The following is a 17,739-nucleotide window of genomic DNA, read 5'->3' as shown; positions in this document are numbered from 1 at the left end:
GAGAACACTACCTGCTGGAATACGTTGAGTTTGGCAGCAGAGAGATAATGCACTGGGGTTTTTCACAGCTTGGGCTAGGACCCTTAGTTCTAGTAAAGGTTAATGTTAATGGTTTGGCATACAAAGTTTGGTTTGGCATTTTAGACAGTTACATGCTTCCAACTTTGTGGCAAGTTTACAAAAGGCCATTTCCTGACCAAGATCACTGTGCCCTGGGCACAAGCAAATCAATAAAACCCAGTCCATAAACCCATGGTCCATAAACACATGGTTTGAAAAGTTTTAATGTGGAGGAACTCCAGGTCTCTGCACAGCAACCTGACCTAAACCCCAGTGAACACATTGAAAATTTACTGGAAAGCTGTTTTCAAATTTCTCATCCATCATTAGTGAACACACAACGGGACTTTTGATTGAACGAGCACAAATTCCCACAGACACATGGCAACATCTTGTGGAGAATAAGAAGAGTCAGCGCTTTTACCGCCCCGGCGTGCCACATCTTCCCTTACAGAAGGTGTAGAATGTCCGACTATATGGGGTTTCCAACGTCATTTAATATTATAACAGAATTAAAGTTGTTAGTGAAAGAATGTAAGACAAGGGAATTTGTGCACCTCAATGGTAACACTGAGATGCTAAAATCTAAACATCATTTGTTACATACAACAGGCCATTAGGGAACATATTTGGGATGGATGAAGCAATCTTCTCCATTCAAGATTCGGCAACCTTCTTACAAGGTTTTATGAGAAATGTAAAACAAAAATGACGTGTGTTGATATCCATCAAACCAAAACTAATCAAGGTTGGTTTGTAGTATAATTGTAATTGGTGTTCTCAGGTGTAAATCTGGCTCCAAAACACTGTGCCTTTAATACAGTGTGCATGCAAGTGCCTCTCCTCTCCTCTCCAACTACGACTTGATCACTGTAGATGCAGGTTAGGCAAGGGATAAAGGGAAGTTAAGAGCTCCATCTGAACCTTATTCATGGTCCATCTTTATGTGATCTATCAGTAACTTTATTTACTTCAGGAAGCTAATACATGACTCTATGAACAATAACAAAGATTTTAAGGTAAACGTTTTACTAGTGGCACAATGACCACTGACTGTTCTTGACAATTTTGACCTGTCTAAAAAAGTTCATTGACTTTTGTTTTTAAGAGTACTGATTCTTAGACACAAATAAGGTTCTGTAGGTAACACGCCTAGCTGCTGTGCATTTGCAGCATGACAAGCAACAGCTGTGAAATTTGATTTTGCCTGATGAGTTCTTAAGCAGAACGTATAATTCAGAGGTGGGACCAAGTCAGTGTTTTGCAAGTCTCAAGTAAGTCCAAGTCTTTATACCTCAAGTCCCGAGTCAAGTCTCAAGCAAAGACACTCAAGTCAAGTCAAGTCTCGAGTCAAGACAGGCATCAGTCAAGTCAAGTCCCAAGTCTGAAACTTGGAATTTCAAGTCCTTTCGAGTCTTTTTTTTTTTTTTTTACCAATGTTGCAGGTATATTTTAAATGTAAATAATAGACATGCGTTCTTTTTAAAATCTGTATTCTCCTCAAATCTTGATAAAACATGTGCAACTGAAAACACGAAGTATTAAAAAAATTAAAATTACACCTCTTTATTGCACAGTTCAATTTGTTAAACTTAGCTGCAAAAATATTCATACTTTAAACTACAATTTTCCAGAAATAAATATTCTGTGAAAAAGTCATAAGTAGAACTCCATGTTCAAATAAAAAGTGCTATTTTCACAGTACAATACAAAGAACCATAACAGCATTTTCCCTCTCTTCTCTTATCTGGTTTCTTGGAGAACATGTGTGAGTGACACAAGACAAACAAATATAAGAACTGAACAATTAACAGGAATCTGCAACTTTAGACATTTCAGTAAACTATTCTGCATTGCATTTCCTGGCCAAAAGTCTGTATGTCATTTGTGCACGATGAATGAAGTCCCCATAGCTGAAAACTCGCTCCACTTTTGTCAATATATTTTTTTCTCGACGTAGATGTCTTCAAATACACAATCCATGCTGAGATAGAACTGGATATTATGATGGTGACAGAGAGAGGCTCTCTTCCCCGAGTTCAGATACAGAACCCAGGGTTGCCAACTCTCACGCATTGAGCGTGAGACACACGCATTTGACCGTCTTCACACGCTCTCACGCCACACGTCCGATTTCTCACGACGGAAAAAAAATCTAGTTTATTTACCTCTGATCCACATCTATGATTCAATGAGTTACTAGTTCGCTCTGGCACCAACCCCTGGCGATCGATCGATCGCGATATAATACTTAATTTGTGTCCATTTTACACCCCGCCCGGTAAAAATTTACGTTCGCCAACCCCCCATTTGATTGGTTGTGCTGCAGCTCATGCACACACGTACAGAGTATGGAAAAGCAGAGGACTGGTCTGCGTCAGAAGGACGGAAATGAAATTAATGGGGCGCACATTATAAATATTAATATGCGTTTTAAAATTTAGATTTGGTGTAAAAAAAATCAAGTCTTTGCAAGTAAACAGGTTCAAGTCCAATTCAAGTCCCAAGTTATTGGTGTAAAAGTCCAAGTCAAGTCTAAGTCTCTGAATATTTTTTCAAGTCAAGTCAAAAGTCTTAATATTAATGACTCGAGTCTGACTCGAGTCCAAGTCATGTGACTCGAGTCCCCACCTCTGGTATAATTATAGGGTTCACTAAATAAATCCCCAAGCAAGCTAATTGCAGAAATCCTGATGGGTTCTTCCACTAAATCTGCAATTACCCCATGACTGAAAAGTTCATATTGAAAAATAATGCACAATAAAGAATGAGTAATGTCAAATGACATCAAGGCATTACAAAAGATTAGTCATGTCCTATTAGACCTGTCAAGTAAGAATTAATTATCAGCCACATACAATAGTTGTCCATCCGCTTTATTAAAGATATTAGACATGTCTTTCACTATTTATCTACAAATTCTCCCTGTCCTGTGTTCAGTCACTATAAAGAAATTGATTTCGTCATGCCACCATCAAAACAAGTTCAGTAATGAGAAATGAAACAGTGAATGAGATTACAAATGGTTTTAATGGGTCCAGCAGCACACATGACAGAGCTAAAGCACCATTTCTATAGTCTGTGAAGACAATGTTGAGTTACTGAGGGTCATTTGACTGCACAGTGTTTCACAGATTCTCCGTGTGTACTTGGTGATGTCTTGGTGTCAGTGGAAAAAAATGTTCAAGAGCTTTTGTGTTTTACACATTTTATTCACAATCCAACAGTAGGCAAATAAATGTTTTTTTTTGTTTGTTTTTAATACCACAATATAGCAGTGTTCCCTTTCTCATCCTCTGATTACTCACATTCTGATTTCTGCAAGGCCCCAATACTTTAGGAGCCAATCAAAAGATGGCACTTTTTTTGCGTAAAAAACGCAAAAGCAGCAACTTTAAAATAAGATGGCATTAACTTTACCTTTCACCTGGTTTAATAGAATGAGAGAAGAATGAAAAGAATTTCACCTGGATAAAAAATCATGGAAACAATTTTTTGTTTTCCTGATCCCTGACATCAGAAAAATATTTCAAGCATAAGCACAATCATCGTATAAAGATGATCATTCTTTGTTCACATAAAGAACGTGTCATCTGCACTGTGGAAGTGTCCCAGCTCCTGGCCCATCTTGGTATGTTCATTTCTTTGGGTGCTGTTAAAACACAAACATACATCACAATAAATGAACAAGGTTGACCAATCCTTTTAGTGTATTCTAAATACATCTACAATTTACAGACTTTTGCATCAGTAGTGATCTCAGCGTTTCACCTTAGAGTTTGTTTCTTTGTGACATTATATCCTTTGGTTGATTGATTTTACAAATAAACAGGGTGCCAACTAATAATAAACGTTTATAATAATAAACATTGCAAGAATTTCAATTATTGTAATAGAAGTTCTCAAGAAAAAATAATAATTTTATTAATTTTTCTATAAGCTACAGTTGTGATCAAATTTATTCAACCCCCACTGAAATAAAGTGTTTTGGCCAGTTTGACATTGATTTTGATCATTTCAGTCATCTTATTTACAATTATATCAAAGAGGCACTTATAAATTAGACAAACATAACATAATATTTATGATGGAATAACCACAAATGTCTTTACTGTGCTCACATCATTATCAGTTTTATTCAACCCCCTAGTGACATTATTTTTTAGTACTTAGTACAACATCCTTTTCCAGTTATGACAGCTTTCAAGCGTGAAGCATAGCTTGACACAAGTGTCTTGCAGCGACCTATGGGTATCAGCCCATTCTTCATGGGCAAAAGCCTCCAGTTCAGTCACATTCTTAGGCTTGCGCACTGCAACTGCCTTCTTTAGGTCCCACCAGAGGTTCTCAATTGGATTTAAGTCTGGTGATTGCGATGGCCACTCTAGAATGTTCCAGCCTTTCATGTTCAACCATGCTCTAGTGGACTTGGATGTGTGCTTCGGATCATTGTCCTGTTGGAAGGTCCAACGTCTCCCAAGCCGCAGGTTTGTGACTGACTCCATCACATTTTCCTCCAAGATCTCCTGGTACTGAAGGGAATTCATGGTACCCTGCACACGTTGAAGCTTTCCTGTACCATTAGAAGCAAAACAGCCCCAAAGCATAATTGACCCCCCGCCATGCTTCACAGTAGGCAAGGTGTTCTTTTGTTCATAAGCCTGGTTCTTCCTTCTCCAAACATAGCGCTGGTCCATTGTCCCAAACAGTTCTAATTTAGTTTCATCTGACCACAGTACACTGTTCCAAAACCTTTGTGGCTTGTCCACATGACTTTTGGCATACTGCAGTCGACTTTTCTTGTTCTTTGGAGTCAGCAAGGGGGTGCGTCTGGGCGTTCTGGCATGGAGGTCTTCGTTATGCAGTGCGCGCCTTATTGTCTGAGCTGAAACTTCAGTGCCCACATCTGACAGGTCTTTTTTCAGTTCCTTAGCAGTCACGCGGGGATTTTTCTCCACATTACGCTTCAGGTAGCGCACAGCAGTCGCGGTCAGGATCTTCTTTCTGCCACGACCAGGTAACGTTTCCACTGTGCCCTTTAACTTGAACTTGCGAATGATACTTCCGATAGTGTCTCTTGGAATATTTAACAACTTTGCAATCTTTTTATATCCATTGCCATTCTTGTGAAGAGCAATAACCTCTTCTCTTGTCTTCTGGGACCATTCTCTTGCCTTCACCATGCTTGGAAACACACCAGTAGATGTCTAGAAGGAGCTGAGTATCACAGTCCTTTTAAATCTGCCTAATTGGTGCTTATCATGCTTGATTGCTGCTCGTTGACATCCACAGATGTTTTCAATACCTGATGGAAAACACTGGAATGAACCTCTGTTCTTAGGAGTGGTAGTCGTAAAGGGGTTGAATAATTGTGTCAATGAAGAAATCACAAAAAGGCCATTTAATACTTTATGACAAAAAAAATTGATGCTATCTTAGTTGCATTTAGTTCTTTAACAAGTCCTTGTAAGATTTCATTATGAACACAATTACAAATGTGCACTGAATTCCATAAAACCCTTCGCAGCATTGGGGGTTGAATAAATTTGATCACAACTGTATATCATTAAGCTCTATTCCTCACATATATTTGACATAAATATATAATGAGCCCCACAGTCACAGCCAAAATATGTTCTTGGATCTCATGATTCTTCATGGTTAATTCCCAGCAGCACTTATAGCAGAAACCACCTAATGATTGAGAGTGCCATTCGATCAGTGCCTCCAGTCACCCCCCATGAGCCGTGGGGCCAGTGGGCTGCTGGCCCTATTGACTGTAAACATTACTTTTGTGAAATGGCAGGATATATGTGCAGCAGCAGCTCGATCCCGAGGGTGAAAAGCGTTCAGACACACAGAGCGGCATCGAATACATGTAGAACCTACACTCTATAATTACACCCGGCCTCTGGAAGCAACAGCAGCACCAAAATAGTGTTTCTGGAGCTTCAGGAAATAGGTGGACATGCAGAGGTCCCGACGTTGAGCGCTCAGCTGCCGTCCACGGGAGTATTAATGCGTGAAGCCAGTACATAATTCTGCATACACAGTTGTATGCAGAAACATAAAATGTATTTGTTTGTACTTTGTGTGAGCACCGTCACACAATTCGAACACAAGGCTGCCTATGTGTATTTACACCTGCAAACATCAGCTACCCAAGTATAACATGATCACTGTAGAGGAGGCAAGGGGTAAAGAGAAGTTAGGAGATCCATCTCCATCTCAACCTTAGTCATGGTCCATCTTTATGGACTTTTTCGTAGCTACACTGTGGCAAAAACACCCACTTCCTCTATTAGTATGAAGTACTTATACACAGAATTTACAATGTGCAAATTCTACTTCACTCATACCGCCAGACGTCTGTGTCCATGTACGTGTGAGATGTGTTTGGAGGACGTTTACAAACTGCAATACAGCAAAATGTAAAAGACTTCCACAAGCTTCTGTACTGCAGTGTCACTCCTGGCTGGAATGAAACAGTCATCAGTGTGATGGACTCTGGGTCTGTTCATCCTATTGACTATTTGATGAGCTGAAACCCAAAGTCACTGCCAAGCCTTTTCAAATGGCATTCTGCCAGAGAGTTCACCATTGGAAGCTCACTAGAGGAAGGCAACAAACATTAGCATATTCAGCAATTACAGGGGCCCCAGTAAGAGCTAGATAATTAACTTCTTGATTTCTTGAGACAGTAAGTATGCCACAATCTATATTTTTCCATTAAGAGAAAGCCATGGGAGATTACGGAACAGCCCCTGTGAACCTGATGTCATACCAAGCTAAAAGAGTATAAAAAAGAGCAGGTCTTTAATGAATCTGCAACAGCACTCTCTAAAACGGAGGACCACAGTGCTCCTCGGACCAGGCACATGTTGTCTTGGGAAGCCCAAAAGAAAACAGCAGGAAGTGGGCAGAGCATCTAATCACTGTGAAAGAGTCAATATTCTGCATGACACTTTGACCACAGTATCAGACACACAACTTAAAACAGCAGGGAATAGGAATTTTAGTTTTGTGCGAAGGATGGCACCCAACAACTTAATACATGCATCAACGTCTTATGATTATGACCATGTCGTCCGGCTGTATTCATCTTCCAGGCTTCCTAGCGACAAGCGGACAAGATATTGCTCAAATAAGCCAAGGGCTGCACATGGTGGTCAGGTGCACTAAAAGCAGGAGCAGGTGACACTTTACCATTACGTGCTTTGCTCTCTAATAACCAGCAGCACACATCAGGCTGTGTCGTTGCAAGAGGGGCCGGTGGCCCCCTGGGAGTTCAGCCCACACCCCCCTGAGGAGGAGGCACACACCACACCTGCTGCACCCGCTGCCCCCGCTGCCCCCGCTGCACCCGCTGCCTGCTACGTCCTCCTGCAGGGCTGCCTCCATTTGCGCCAGCGTGTTTCCGGGGGAATAACTGTCAGCCTCCGCCCCAGGCCAATCCGTCTTGATTTGAGTGCTGCATCTTGTTTTTCAGCGTGTGTGGCGGAAGGCGAGACCGGCTCCCGGCCCTTAGCAACAGACTAAGTGTATTCCATAGACCGTCGCCATGGGGCTTCACGATGTGCACACATCACTTGTTTTTAATTTATCCGTGTGTTGACATATGGCTTGTTTAGAGCATCATAATTTCGGGCAATTAGATTTGGTGAAATGAGCATGATCCATTACGAACTCGAAAGTGCTAGTGGGCAGGAATACAGGCACCAGCCTATGAAAGTGACATGACAGGTGGTAATGTCTTTAGCTTGGAGATAACCTTGGCACCAGATACGGCACCGGCCATTTGTATGAGGATTAATCATTACCGAGGGACCAGAGCGGCGTCTGTGTGCGAGACACGGGCTTAGGTGGGCGTGCGTGGACACGTGCTCGCGTGCGGCTTCTCCACCGCGGTCACTTACGGCCACGCCGAGCGCTTGGTCCAAGTCGGCGATAATGTCCTCTTTGTCCTCCAGTCCCACGGAGAGACGGATCAGAGTGTCCGTGATTCCCAGCTGCATCCGCTCGTTTTCCGACACCGAGGCGTGAGTCATAATGGCTCTGGTGGGTGAAGCAGACGTGGGTCATGCTGCAGGGTGCACAGGCCACGACTTACAATACTACAATCAAGAAATGATTTTAGAGAAGGGAAGGAGCATAAAAGAGTATAAAACTGCATTTTATATAGGCCACAGAGCCACTGACTCTGTACTGATGTTAAAATATTCAATAATTTCTTTGAAAATTGCAATTTATTCTAAATATATGATGAATGCAAACTGTTCAATGTTTTAAAAAACAAATAAATAGAAACCTACTGGTGGGAAAATAAATCCATTTCTACTTCAGACTAAAAACACTACTGCCCCCTTGTGGGATATACAGATTCTACACTTTAAAAACACGCAGAATGATGCATGCAATAAAAAAGAAATATATGAGATCTTAAGAGTAGCAAACTGGGCCTACTTCACAGCATGGTCGTTCAATTAGATGAACGCCAGCAGAAAAGGACACAATATGTCAAAGTAATGGGAGGGAATGGGGGGCGTTGAGTGAGGAGCTGTGTTTGCAGCTGTGGACAGAACACGTGGTACTTACGGATGTTCCGCCAGACTCTCGTACCCGCCCAGACTTTCAGCAAGTGCAAATAACTGAAGCACAGAACACAAATCCAATGGAAATCAATCCTCATCACCTGGTTCAAGCATGAACAATGAGATCCCTGCTCAGCAGTAGTTTAATGTAGAAGGGTAATGGTCAAGTTAATTAAAAACCCATTATGTTGTAGTCCAAACTGAAGTCTCGTTTCTGTCTACCCCCTCTTCTATGCACATTTTGCTGCTAGTATATGGTCACTTTTGATTGGTCAGTATGTGGCAAACTAAATACCACTTGGTTTTGGGTTAAGGGGGTTAAAACAGGAGTTGAGCTAGGGCAGTGAACTGAGGAGTTCGGTTTGGAAAGATCTCCAATCTTCAATCACTCTCAGATGGCATTCATGTAGTGTTCCATGCTATATCCTCCTTAAATATCTGTCCGATTGTAATGAGGCACTACTTTGTGTCTGTATAGATAATAAACAGTGTGCAACCTTGAACTGATGTGAACCTCAGATCTTTAAATAGCATTACATAATTTAAATGGCTAAATACTGATTAACCAGAGTGAACAAATGTCTTAGCTATAGTGTCACATATTATAGCCAACTACAGTTTAACACGTCGCTGACACCAACTCTCTAAAGTGCACATTTACTAAGGTTAAACAATAGATCAGGCTTGCTGAATAATAACCCCCTGACAAAGCAGGCTGGACTGCTAGCAATAAAGAACTTTTAAAAACTGGTTCTGCACATTCTTGTAATTGATCCTTTTCACAGCTGGTACTTCGGTTTGGAGTAACATTTGTAACAGATATAACATTTTTACACTTATTGAACTGACCTACGCATATTTCTAGCTCTGGTTGTAGGTAAGTAGGGTAGGACTAAATAAATGCAGTAACAAGCCCTATATTGTGTACTTGTATAAAACTAGTTCTAATGATTCTAGTTGTATTTAAAGAGCTTTTTCTCAGCTCACCTTGAGGTTGCTGAGGAAAGTGGTGGCGTGCTCCAGTTTTCCTTTAATGTAGAAGGTGATCATCCCAGGGCAGCCTGTGCACTGTCTCTTCATGAGCTCATACTGGGGGTGAGAGGGCAAGCCTGGCACAGAGAGGGGGTGACAACAATGCTTCTCCTCTACAATGTAAGCACTTCTCCAGGAGTATAAAAAATGTTGCCCTCTAGTGGAGATTTAGGTTACCCTCACCCTCAACCAGTAACCTAAAACATTAACATTGAAGAAACTAGAAGCTGGGTTATAAACAGTCATCCTAACAATAGGTTCTTGGCTTTGCTAACATCGGTAAAACGGTTCCGCTCACTGAAAACCAGGACAGAAAGGATGAGACTGAGCTTCTTCACTCAGGCTATTCGGACACTGAACCAGACACAACTCTAAATACTACACTTCACTATGGATTCTTATCTGTTAACTCATAAAATCACTGTGAACTAGAATTTGTCTAATTAATCAAAGTAATAATAATGCAAAAGCTACACTGGTCACTTTCTTACTGCTCTTACCATAAACACTTTACTGCTCTTTTGCACAGCATTATGTTGCAACCAATTTGCACCGTTGCACTTTACATAATTCTCCAAATCATACATTTTCACCCCTACCTCTATGTAAATGTCCATATATTTTAGCATGTTTATTTTTGCATATTTATTTAGATTTAGGCCTATATATTACCTCTTTCTTACTTCCTTTACTGATTTGTGTGTGAAGACGGTCGTGAATAAGCATTTCACTTCATGTTGTACCATGTACAACCATGTGCATGACAAATAAACTAAATTAAAGCATTGCTGTTTAATTACATCTTCTATCTGTTTGCCTTCATCATCGAGTAGACAGCTAATCAATTATGCATTTATTAATAAAAGAAGCTGCTATAAGGCATTATAAGTGCCTGTTAGAAGATCCATGTTTCATTCTGTATTCAACTGCTTTAAATTTGATGTAGTTCATAAACTTTGTACCTTGCAGCTTTTATGATTGTATTCATGTGTCAGTCACCTGGGAAAATGACTCTATCCACTCTGGGATCGGCCTCCAGGAACTGGGCCACCGCCATGGCGTTCCTGAAGTGCTGCTTCATGCGCAGTGCCAGGGTCTTCAGGCCGCGGTTACACAGGTAGCAGTCGAACGGCGAAGGCACAGCTCCCAACGCTGTGGTAGAGCCAAAGAACACAGGCAAGGTCAACAACACATCCCGCTTCAAAAACAGTTCTGAAATAGGCCAATATATGACAGCAAGACTGAATGCACTGTTATGGTTCAAAGTGGTCAAGCCCAGCACATAGGATTCATTAGTACTGTGGAGTACAGTAGGATGAAGCTCTATGCTCATTTTCATTGGTTTGGGGCAGGACACCGAGTTGAGTAGCAAGAAAAATGTTTGTTTTTTTCCCTGAATGCAAATCCTGGAAATTAGTTTTCAATACTACTTTTCTAGAATATACTAGGAAAGCAACCAGGTTTCTCGAGAGTCCAGCATGACAGTTTATCTAGAGAGTCTAGCAAAGAGAATGACGGTCATGTCTAAATCTTGATATATGGGTCAAGTACTTATGAAAGAATAGAAGTTTGTTTGTTTAGCTCATCTGTGTGTTTTTTAGCTCATCTGTGTGTTGTCCTGTGTCTGTTTCAACATGTTAAACAAAACCAATCAATCATGGTCCAAGGTAGCTTATAAACCAAAGTAGTTATTCATGATCTAGAGGATACACATAAAACTCCCACAACTGCCCTCTGGCAAAATCCGTGAGGAAAGGTCTAATATTTTCAAAGATACAAGGCAGAACGTTGAATTATGGGCACAGATCCTGTAAATTATTTCTCAAGATTGCTTTCCTAGCGTACTCTTGTCAGATTCTACAGATTGTAGCAAATATTCCTGCCATGTTTCTAGCAAGCAAAAAGAATGTCAAGAATGAATGAATGACAGTCTTTCTTTTTCATATGTTCCTATTTCTAGTTTTTTCTGTTTTGTTTGATTGTTTCTTGCTGGGTTTTTTTTTTTACCTTGTCTATGTGTTGCCCTGTGCCTGTTTCAACATGTCAAATAAAAGTAATCAATCAATCATGGTACAAGGTAGGTTATAAATCAAAGCCTATGTTCATCTAGAAGATAGCAATAAAACTTTCACTACTGTTCTCTGGCCAGAACTGTGTGGAGGAAAAAAACACCCCAGCTTCAAAAGACTCATGAGCAGCTATGTGACTCCACATCATTTAAAGGCATGTGCAAAGCCCTCACAGTAAAGTTTGTGCGTTACTGTTTCACCTTGTAAAAATTATATCTTGCAAACATTACTGCAAATTAAATCTCAGATTTTTTATCTTTTAGGCAAGATTAATTGTGTTGTTGATTTTGACCAATGTTGTCTTACCATTCTGTAAAAACTTTAGTCGTTCATAGAGGTCCTCGCGGTTGACAGAAATTAACCCCATGATAACATCACTGTGCCCTGAAAAGATTTAAAAAAAATTCAATCAGCTAATATGCAAAGACCAACTGCAACATTTAACTGACTGTTTATAATATTTTACCGTTCATGTACTTTGTTGCAGAGTACATGCAGATGTCCGCTCCAAGGGCCAGGGGGCGCTGTAAAGGGCAAATATTAGCAAGTCGCATTAAAAGGAGTATTGTAATTTTAAAAATTTATATGCATAAAGTAGTCAGCTTAGAAGAAGATTTATATTGCCACTGGTCAAGACAAAAAGATTATTAAGTGATGAGCAGTAATTGATGAGGTCATGTCAACTGAAGTGAATGCCATTCTAGTTTAGGAAATTTTAAGAATAGCTGCTAAAAAGATCAAAACACGTTCATTCATAAATACATCAATGATTCTTAGACGCTTTGGAACAATTGGTTGTCACGTAGTCACTTATGTTAATGTATGCCCACCAAATGCCTTAAACCGGATGTTTGTTTAATTACAAAGTTTCTATGGAATATTTTCCAACCAATTCCCTAACTCCTACAGACAATTCGTATGACCAGGAACCAAAGTATATATTTTGTGATCAAGTGTCAGGACTCAGATAGGGTATAAACGTAAGACAAAGCAGACATGCTTGAATGGAAGGTATACCTGGAAGTAAGCAGACATGAAGGTGTTGTCTACGACAACAATAATGTCTTTACTGTGTTCATGTGCCAGGTCCGAACAGGCTTTGATGTCTACAACCTTCATAGTTGGGTTCGTTGGAGTTTCAAGCCACAACAGCTACAAGAAACAGAAAAAGACATTTAGCCAACTTATTGTTTAGCAATGAACCATACGTCTTACGCAAGCCAAATAACTGCTTCAGGCCGAATACTTCACAGGCACACCTTTGTATTAGGCTTAAGAGCTGCCTTCAGTTCTTCACGTTTGGTGCAATCGACAAAAGAGATGTCATAGCCAGTTTCAGCAGCTACTCTTCTAAAATAGCGATTGGTTCCTGGGGGGCAGGAAAAAAAACATGAATCTAGGCAATCTTTATCAATTCTGGAACCCTCTTTGGTGTTTCCATGCAGATCAGCTGTACTTGATGTAATGGAATAGGAAGAATATTAAGAGCACTGTGTGTAGCAGCTGCTCACCTCCATAGACATCATTCATGCACACAATCCCCTCTCCAGACTTCAGCAAGTGTGTGATGTTAAGAGTAGCAGCCAATCCAGAGGCGAGAGCCACACCTAATGAACCATAATGGTGAGTAAGAACAGTCAAAAGCAGCTGGGTATGGTATCAAAGTAAAGTACAAAGTTTATTTTAAAAAAAGATAGAAAAATAGAAAGATGGATCCATCCAGAGATCTGTTACACACACTCAAGAGCGTCTGCAAGAGAGAGCTGCCCCCCCCCAGACAATAGTTCTTATACTATACTATACTATACTATATTCCCTGCCAGGGTCATTGGACCAAGGCCTCCTTGTTCCTCCGGTCCACCAGAAATACCATTCTGACGCCAGCCGCACTTATCTACAGACCAGAGACCTTCAGGACTGTCTGCCTTCAACTCACAAGGAGTGCTCACAGATACACAATTTACTACTAGATTGATAGAAAGAGAGCGAGACTACAAGCATGTAAAGCATACCATGATGAATGTGTACTAGACCTAACATATGCTTAATAAAGTGATTTCCATTATATTCATTACTAAGAGTCATCAATACATATATGAATACAGATTAATATGATTACAGAAAGACAAAATATGAATTTTTGCCCCCACAAATGCCACTTCAATACTGCAGAGGGTTCAAAACACAGTGGCAAGAATGTTAGCATGTGTGAAGATAAGATCACATTACAACCATCCTTATAAAGCTGCACTGGCTACCTGTGTCATACAGAATTGACTAATATACTTCTGCATACTTTCAAGTGTTTACATGGGCTTACATCTTTATATCGTAGCAGTATGACCACAAGGCATGAACCTGCAGAGGCACTCAGGTCAGCATGGTGCCCATCACACGTCTAAAGAGTTCAAAGGATGTCTTCTACCATGGACCCTAATTCTAGAATTCTTTCCAGGGTGACCTTCAACCCCTTAATGACACTTTCAAGGCCATTTTTAATTTTGAAAGGCCTTCAATTAAGCTGCTCTTGATTAAGAAGAGTGTGGTCATCGATCAGAGAGTGAGGAATTACTTTGTTGATATACTCTCAGGGGCTAAGATGACCGTGTTGCTTTAGCTGTTTGTGACTATAAGCTGTTTATGATGTCCTCTTTTAATTCTAAATCATTTATGTATTTTATATTATCAATTTTACTCATTACTTTACATTTTCATTTAATTATGTACTCAAAGTATTTCAATTCTTTTAACCTTCTCTGTAAAGCATTTTGCAATCTATGTTTAATCTAAAGTTTATCGCTATCATTATAATACACCATTTGTATGACCACACAGCTTATCTATTCAAGGTTTGTAAGTGTGATAATGAGTTACACTGTACCAATTCTTATCTGCTGCAACAATGAAAAAGTAACAAAACAACACAACACAATTTACAAGAGAATCTTATTGACTTACAGTATTTAGCTCCATCCAAAGCCGCCACCGCTGTCTCGAGACAATTACGTGTGGGGTTTCCACTGCGACCGTATTCAAAACCCTAACGATAAAAAACAACAACACATTAAAACTTTGAAGATTCAAATGACAAATAAATGAAACAGAATTTCCTCCACTGCAATGATGTCAAAATCTGCCCTGAATCCGGCAAGTGAAAAAAGTAGATGATTATACAACTGTAAATGCCTGAAAGTGATCTGAAAACCTGCATCTACGAACATTACAACTGTATGAATAAATTATAATTCTTAGTAAATTAGCTTATCATCATTATTATCAAGGTAATGCCGTGTCAGGCAGTGAATGCTTTTATGGTAATCAGTAGCAGTTGGCTAATCTCTAGCCAGTTCTATTCATCATCACCCCTACAACCTTTTATTTCTTTCTATCTTTCTATCTATCTATCTATCCCTCACACACACACACACAAACGCGCACACGCACACGCACGCACACACACACACACACACACACACACACACACACACACACACACACACACACACACACACACACACACACACACACACACACACACACACCTTCTGTCTAAAAATGACCCGTCTCTTGATTCGAGGTTTCTCTCTGGGGGAACAGACTGGACAGAAAGAGTGACTCCAGAAATTAGACTGAACAACAAAATAAAGAACCTTACAACAATATCACACAAGCTATTAGTTGTCTGGGTCAAGTTTTGCGGTAACGTCTTCACATGACACTTAATGTACATGAAATTCCAAAATTGTTGCTTAAAGAGCACTCACCTGTCTGTTCAATCTACACTCTAAACTAATTTCCTATAGCTGTCACACCAAAACCATGCTCTGGACAGTTAAAAGGTCTGTGTCTAGCTTACAACTGTATGAGTGAGAGACAGTCCAGAAAGACTTCTTTTGTCCTTAACAAGAGAGAAACAAATCTCACTGTTAACTTTCACTTACATGTAGCTAAAATGTACCATATGAGTAACCAACAATAGGCTCAAGGTTAAAACGTCTAATGAAATTGTGAAGATTCTATGTGATGGTTCATCAAACTGGCGCTTTTAAAAATATGTTTGGGTTTCCTTTATTTAACCTACCACTAAAGAGACAAATAATATATTAAATACGTGTGGCGGTTTTACGCATCCACTTTCTGGTGATTCTAGTGTTCAAAGCAAACCATAAACCCAAGAGCTCTAAAAATAACTCAAGTTATTATGTATCAACCAACACCATTCACCCTTTAACACTGGAAACCACTAACTACACCACACCGCTGAACCGAGTGGAAGAGTTTGACGTTTTATATTTAAAAACCTCTTTCGAGCTATAAACTGCTATTTAAAATGCTATATAACTGAACAATAACTAATATTTTTAGTAGACAACATTAACTAAATGGTTAGCTAACTAACCTGGCTAACTTTATCTGGTCACACAACTAGCTAGTGAGCTATCTACCCTAGCTAATCTATTTCCTTATTCCATTTGTTGATCTCTACAACAGTCAAGAAAGCTACCGTTAGTGTGATCTAGTGGATCACCTACTGTAACCGAGAGGGCTCATTGGCTAAATAAACCAGATTCATTATCGCGCGAGACTAATACTAGATCACTAGATCACACCCGTTACCATAGTTAACCATAGTTATGCTATAACCATAGTTATCCATATATATACCCAGCCAAAGTAGCCAGCCAGCAAAACGTTATATCATAAGAAAGACAGTAAGGAAACTGAATATTAACCTAAAATGATACATTTGAATTAATTTAAGTAAATATCACTTCCAGCTGCAGCGTAACCACTAAGACCTCCATCTAGCCGGCCATCTCTCACAAGCAACGTGTGAACTTACAGCGTGCTTCCCCGGGCTGAACTGTTTAAAGGTGGTGGAGAGGGAGATCGGGGGCACCACGGCCATACACTTCCACTGCTCCGGGTCCTGGCCGGCGTGGATCGCGTCTGTGGCGAAGGACTTGAACTCCTGTCGGAAGCCGGCGGAGTAGTCGCTTGAGCTGGAAGCCATGTGTTAGTCCTGAAAGGTCTGCCTGTGAAGCCCCTGAGATACGATAGCAATAATTTAAAAAGTCTACCGATAATTCATATACTTCGACTGGTTAACGTTTAACGTGAGCGTGTGGAAACAACCTGCGTAGAGACCAATCACTGTATCTGTACTAAAGGAAGACGAAGTTTATTGGTGGCTGCGCGGCGCTGCGGAGGCGTGCACCACATGACTGCACGGCGCTGCGGAGGCGCGCGCCCCATTGCTGCACGGATCTACGGAGGCGCGCGCCACATCGTTTGCCCAGCGTCGAGCTCGTTGATTGCGGTTTGATGATGCAACACGCGCAATGATATTATCAATGTAAAACTGTCCCAGTTAAATATGATCACTGATGTATCATCGGCATCACCGGAGTAAACATTCGTGGCCTTTTAACAGTTGCACACTATGTTGTGCAAATTTTTGAATATCTATTAACTGAATTGCCATAAGCTATATGTTACCGATCTTTTAAGACTGTTGATAAATAGCCTATTTAACCTGAACATAAGATTTATTTTTATGGGGCGGGGTCAATACGTCTAATACGATAGTTCCACGTTTTATTTTTTAATTTCAGTACTGATCAGTTGGCAGAGAGCAATCTGTTGATGCTTATTTGACTTTTAAACGTAAGATAAGAAATTGTCAGCGAAATGTCCAATTACCAGCAGGTTCGTGTTTTATTTTTGTTCCTAAGTTTTGTAGCTCCGCAGTATTTTATGCATGATTTCTGTTTACGCGTTTCTCTCTGTTCTGTTTACAGCGTCTGGCCTTGAAAGCGACCCCGTGGTCCTCCTCCTGCGACGACGTGGCCCTCTGTGGCCCTCTGTGGCCCCTCTGTGTCGCTTCTGTGCTAGGAAAGAGCTTAGAGCTGACTGGCCTTCCCATTGCTATTCTTAGCTTGCGCTCTTTTCTGTCATTTCCGCCATATGCCACAGGGTTTCAATGT

At 40.4% G+C, this 17,739-nt stretch overlaps 1 protein-coding gene across 2 annotated transcripts; it reads right to left on the bottom strand.

The window, feature by feature from the left end:
• Window positions 1–3,071: 3,071 nt before the first annotated feature.
• On the bottom strand, window positions 3,072–17,020 carry cth (cystathionase (cystathionine gamma-lyase)). 2 transcript variants are annotated; one of them, XM_077014742.1, is made up of 13 exons: window positions 16,889–17,020; window positions 16,596–16,799; window positions 14,711–14,792; window positions 13,264–13,359; window positions 13,012–13,121; window positions 12,770–12,904; window positions 12,219–12,276; window positions 12,059–12,136; window positions 10,683–10,835; window positions 9,639–9,760; window positions 8,656–8,708; window positions 7,977–8,115; window positions 3,072–3,712 (listed from the first exon to the last, which is right to left on the bottom strand). In XM_077014742.1, exons 2-13 carry the CDS (start codon window positions 16,764–16,766, stop codon window positions 3,698–3,700), a joined length of 1,212 nt encoding a protein of 403 aa, XP_076870857.1. In that variant the 5' UTR covers window positions 16,767–16,799; window positions 16,889–17,020; the 3' UTR covers window positions 3,072–3,697. The 2 variants fall into 2 exon arrangements, with proteins under 2 accessions (XP_076870857.1, XP_076870856.1); XM_077014741.1 differs by having other exon boundaries at window positions 16,596–16,963.
• Window positions 17,021–17,739: the final 719 nt, after the last annotated feature.

The sequence above is a fragment of the Brachyhypopomus gauderio genome, chromosome 8 (genome assembly GCF_052324685.1).
Source record: "Brachyhypopomus gauderio isolate BG-103 chromosome 8, BGAUD_0.2, whole genome shotgun sequence".
Classification (NCBI taxonomy): domain Eukaryota; kingdom Metazoa; phylum Chordata; class Actinopteri; order Gymnotiformes; family Hypopomidae; genus Brachyhypopomus; species Brachyhypopomus gauderio.
The sequence above is the reverse complement of the archived record's forward strand: the minus strand, read 5'-3'. Positions and strand labels throughout refer to the sequence as shown.

Bases quoted from the DNA above. Each gene is read 5' to 3' on its own strand.
- cth (XM_077014742.1), bottom strand. From the start codon at position 16,766: ATGGCTTCCAGCTCAAGCGACTACTCCGCCGGCTTCCGACAGGAGTTC. The intron at 12,277-12,769 runs GTATACCTTCCA...TGCCCTTTACAG, and splicing joins TCATGTCTGCTTACTTCCAG to CGCCCCCTGGCCCTTGGAGC. The intron at 8,116-8,655 runs GTAAGTACCACG...TTCACCCACCAG, and splicing joins GAGAGTCTGGCGGAACATCC to AGCCATTATGACTCACGCCT.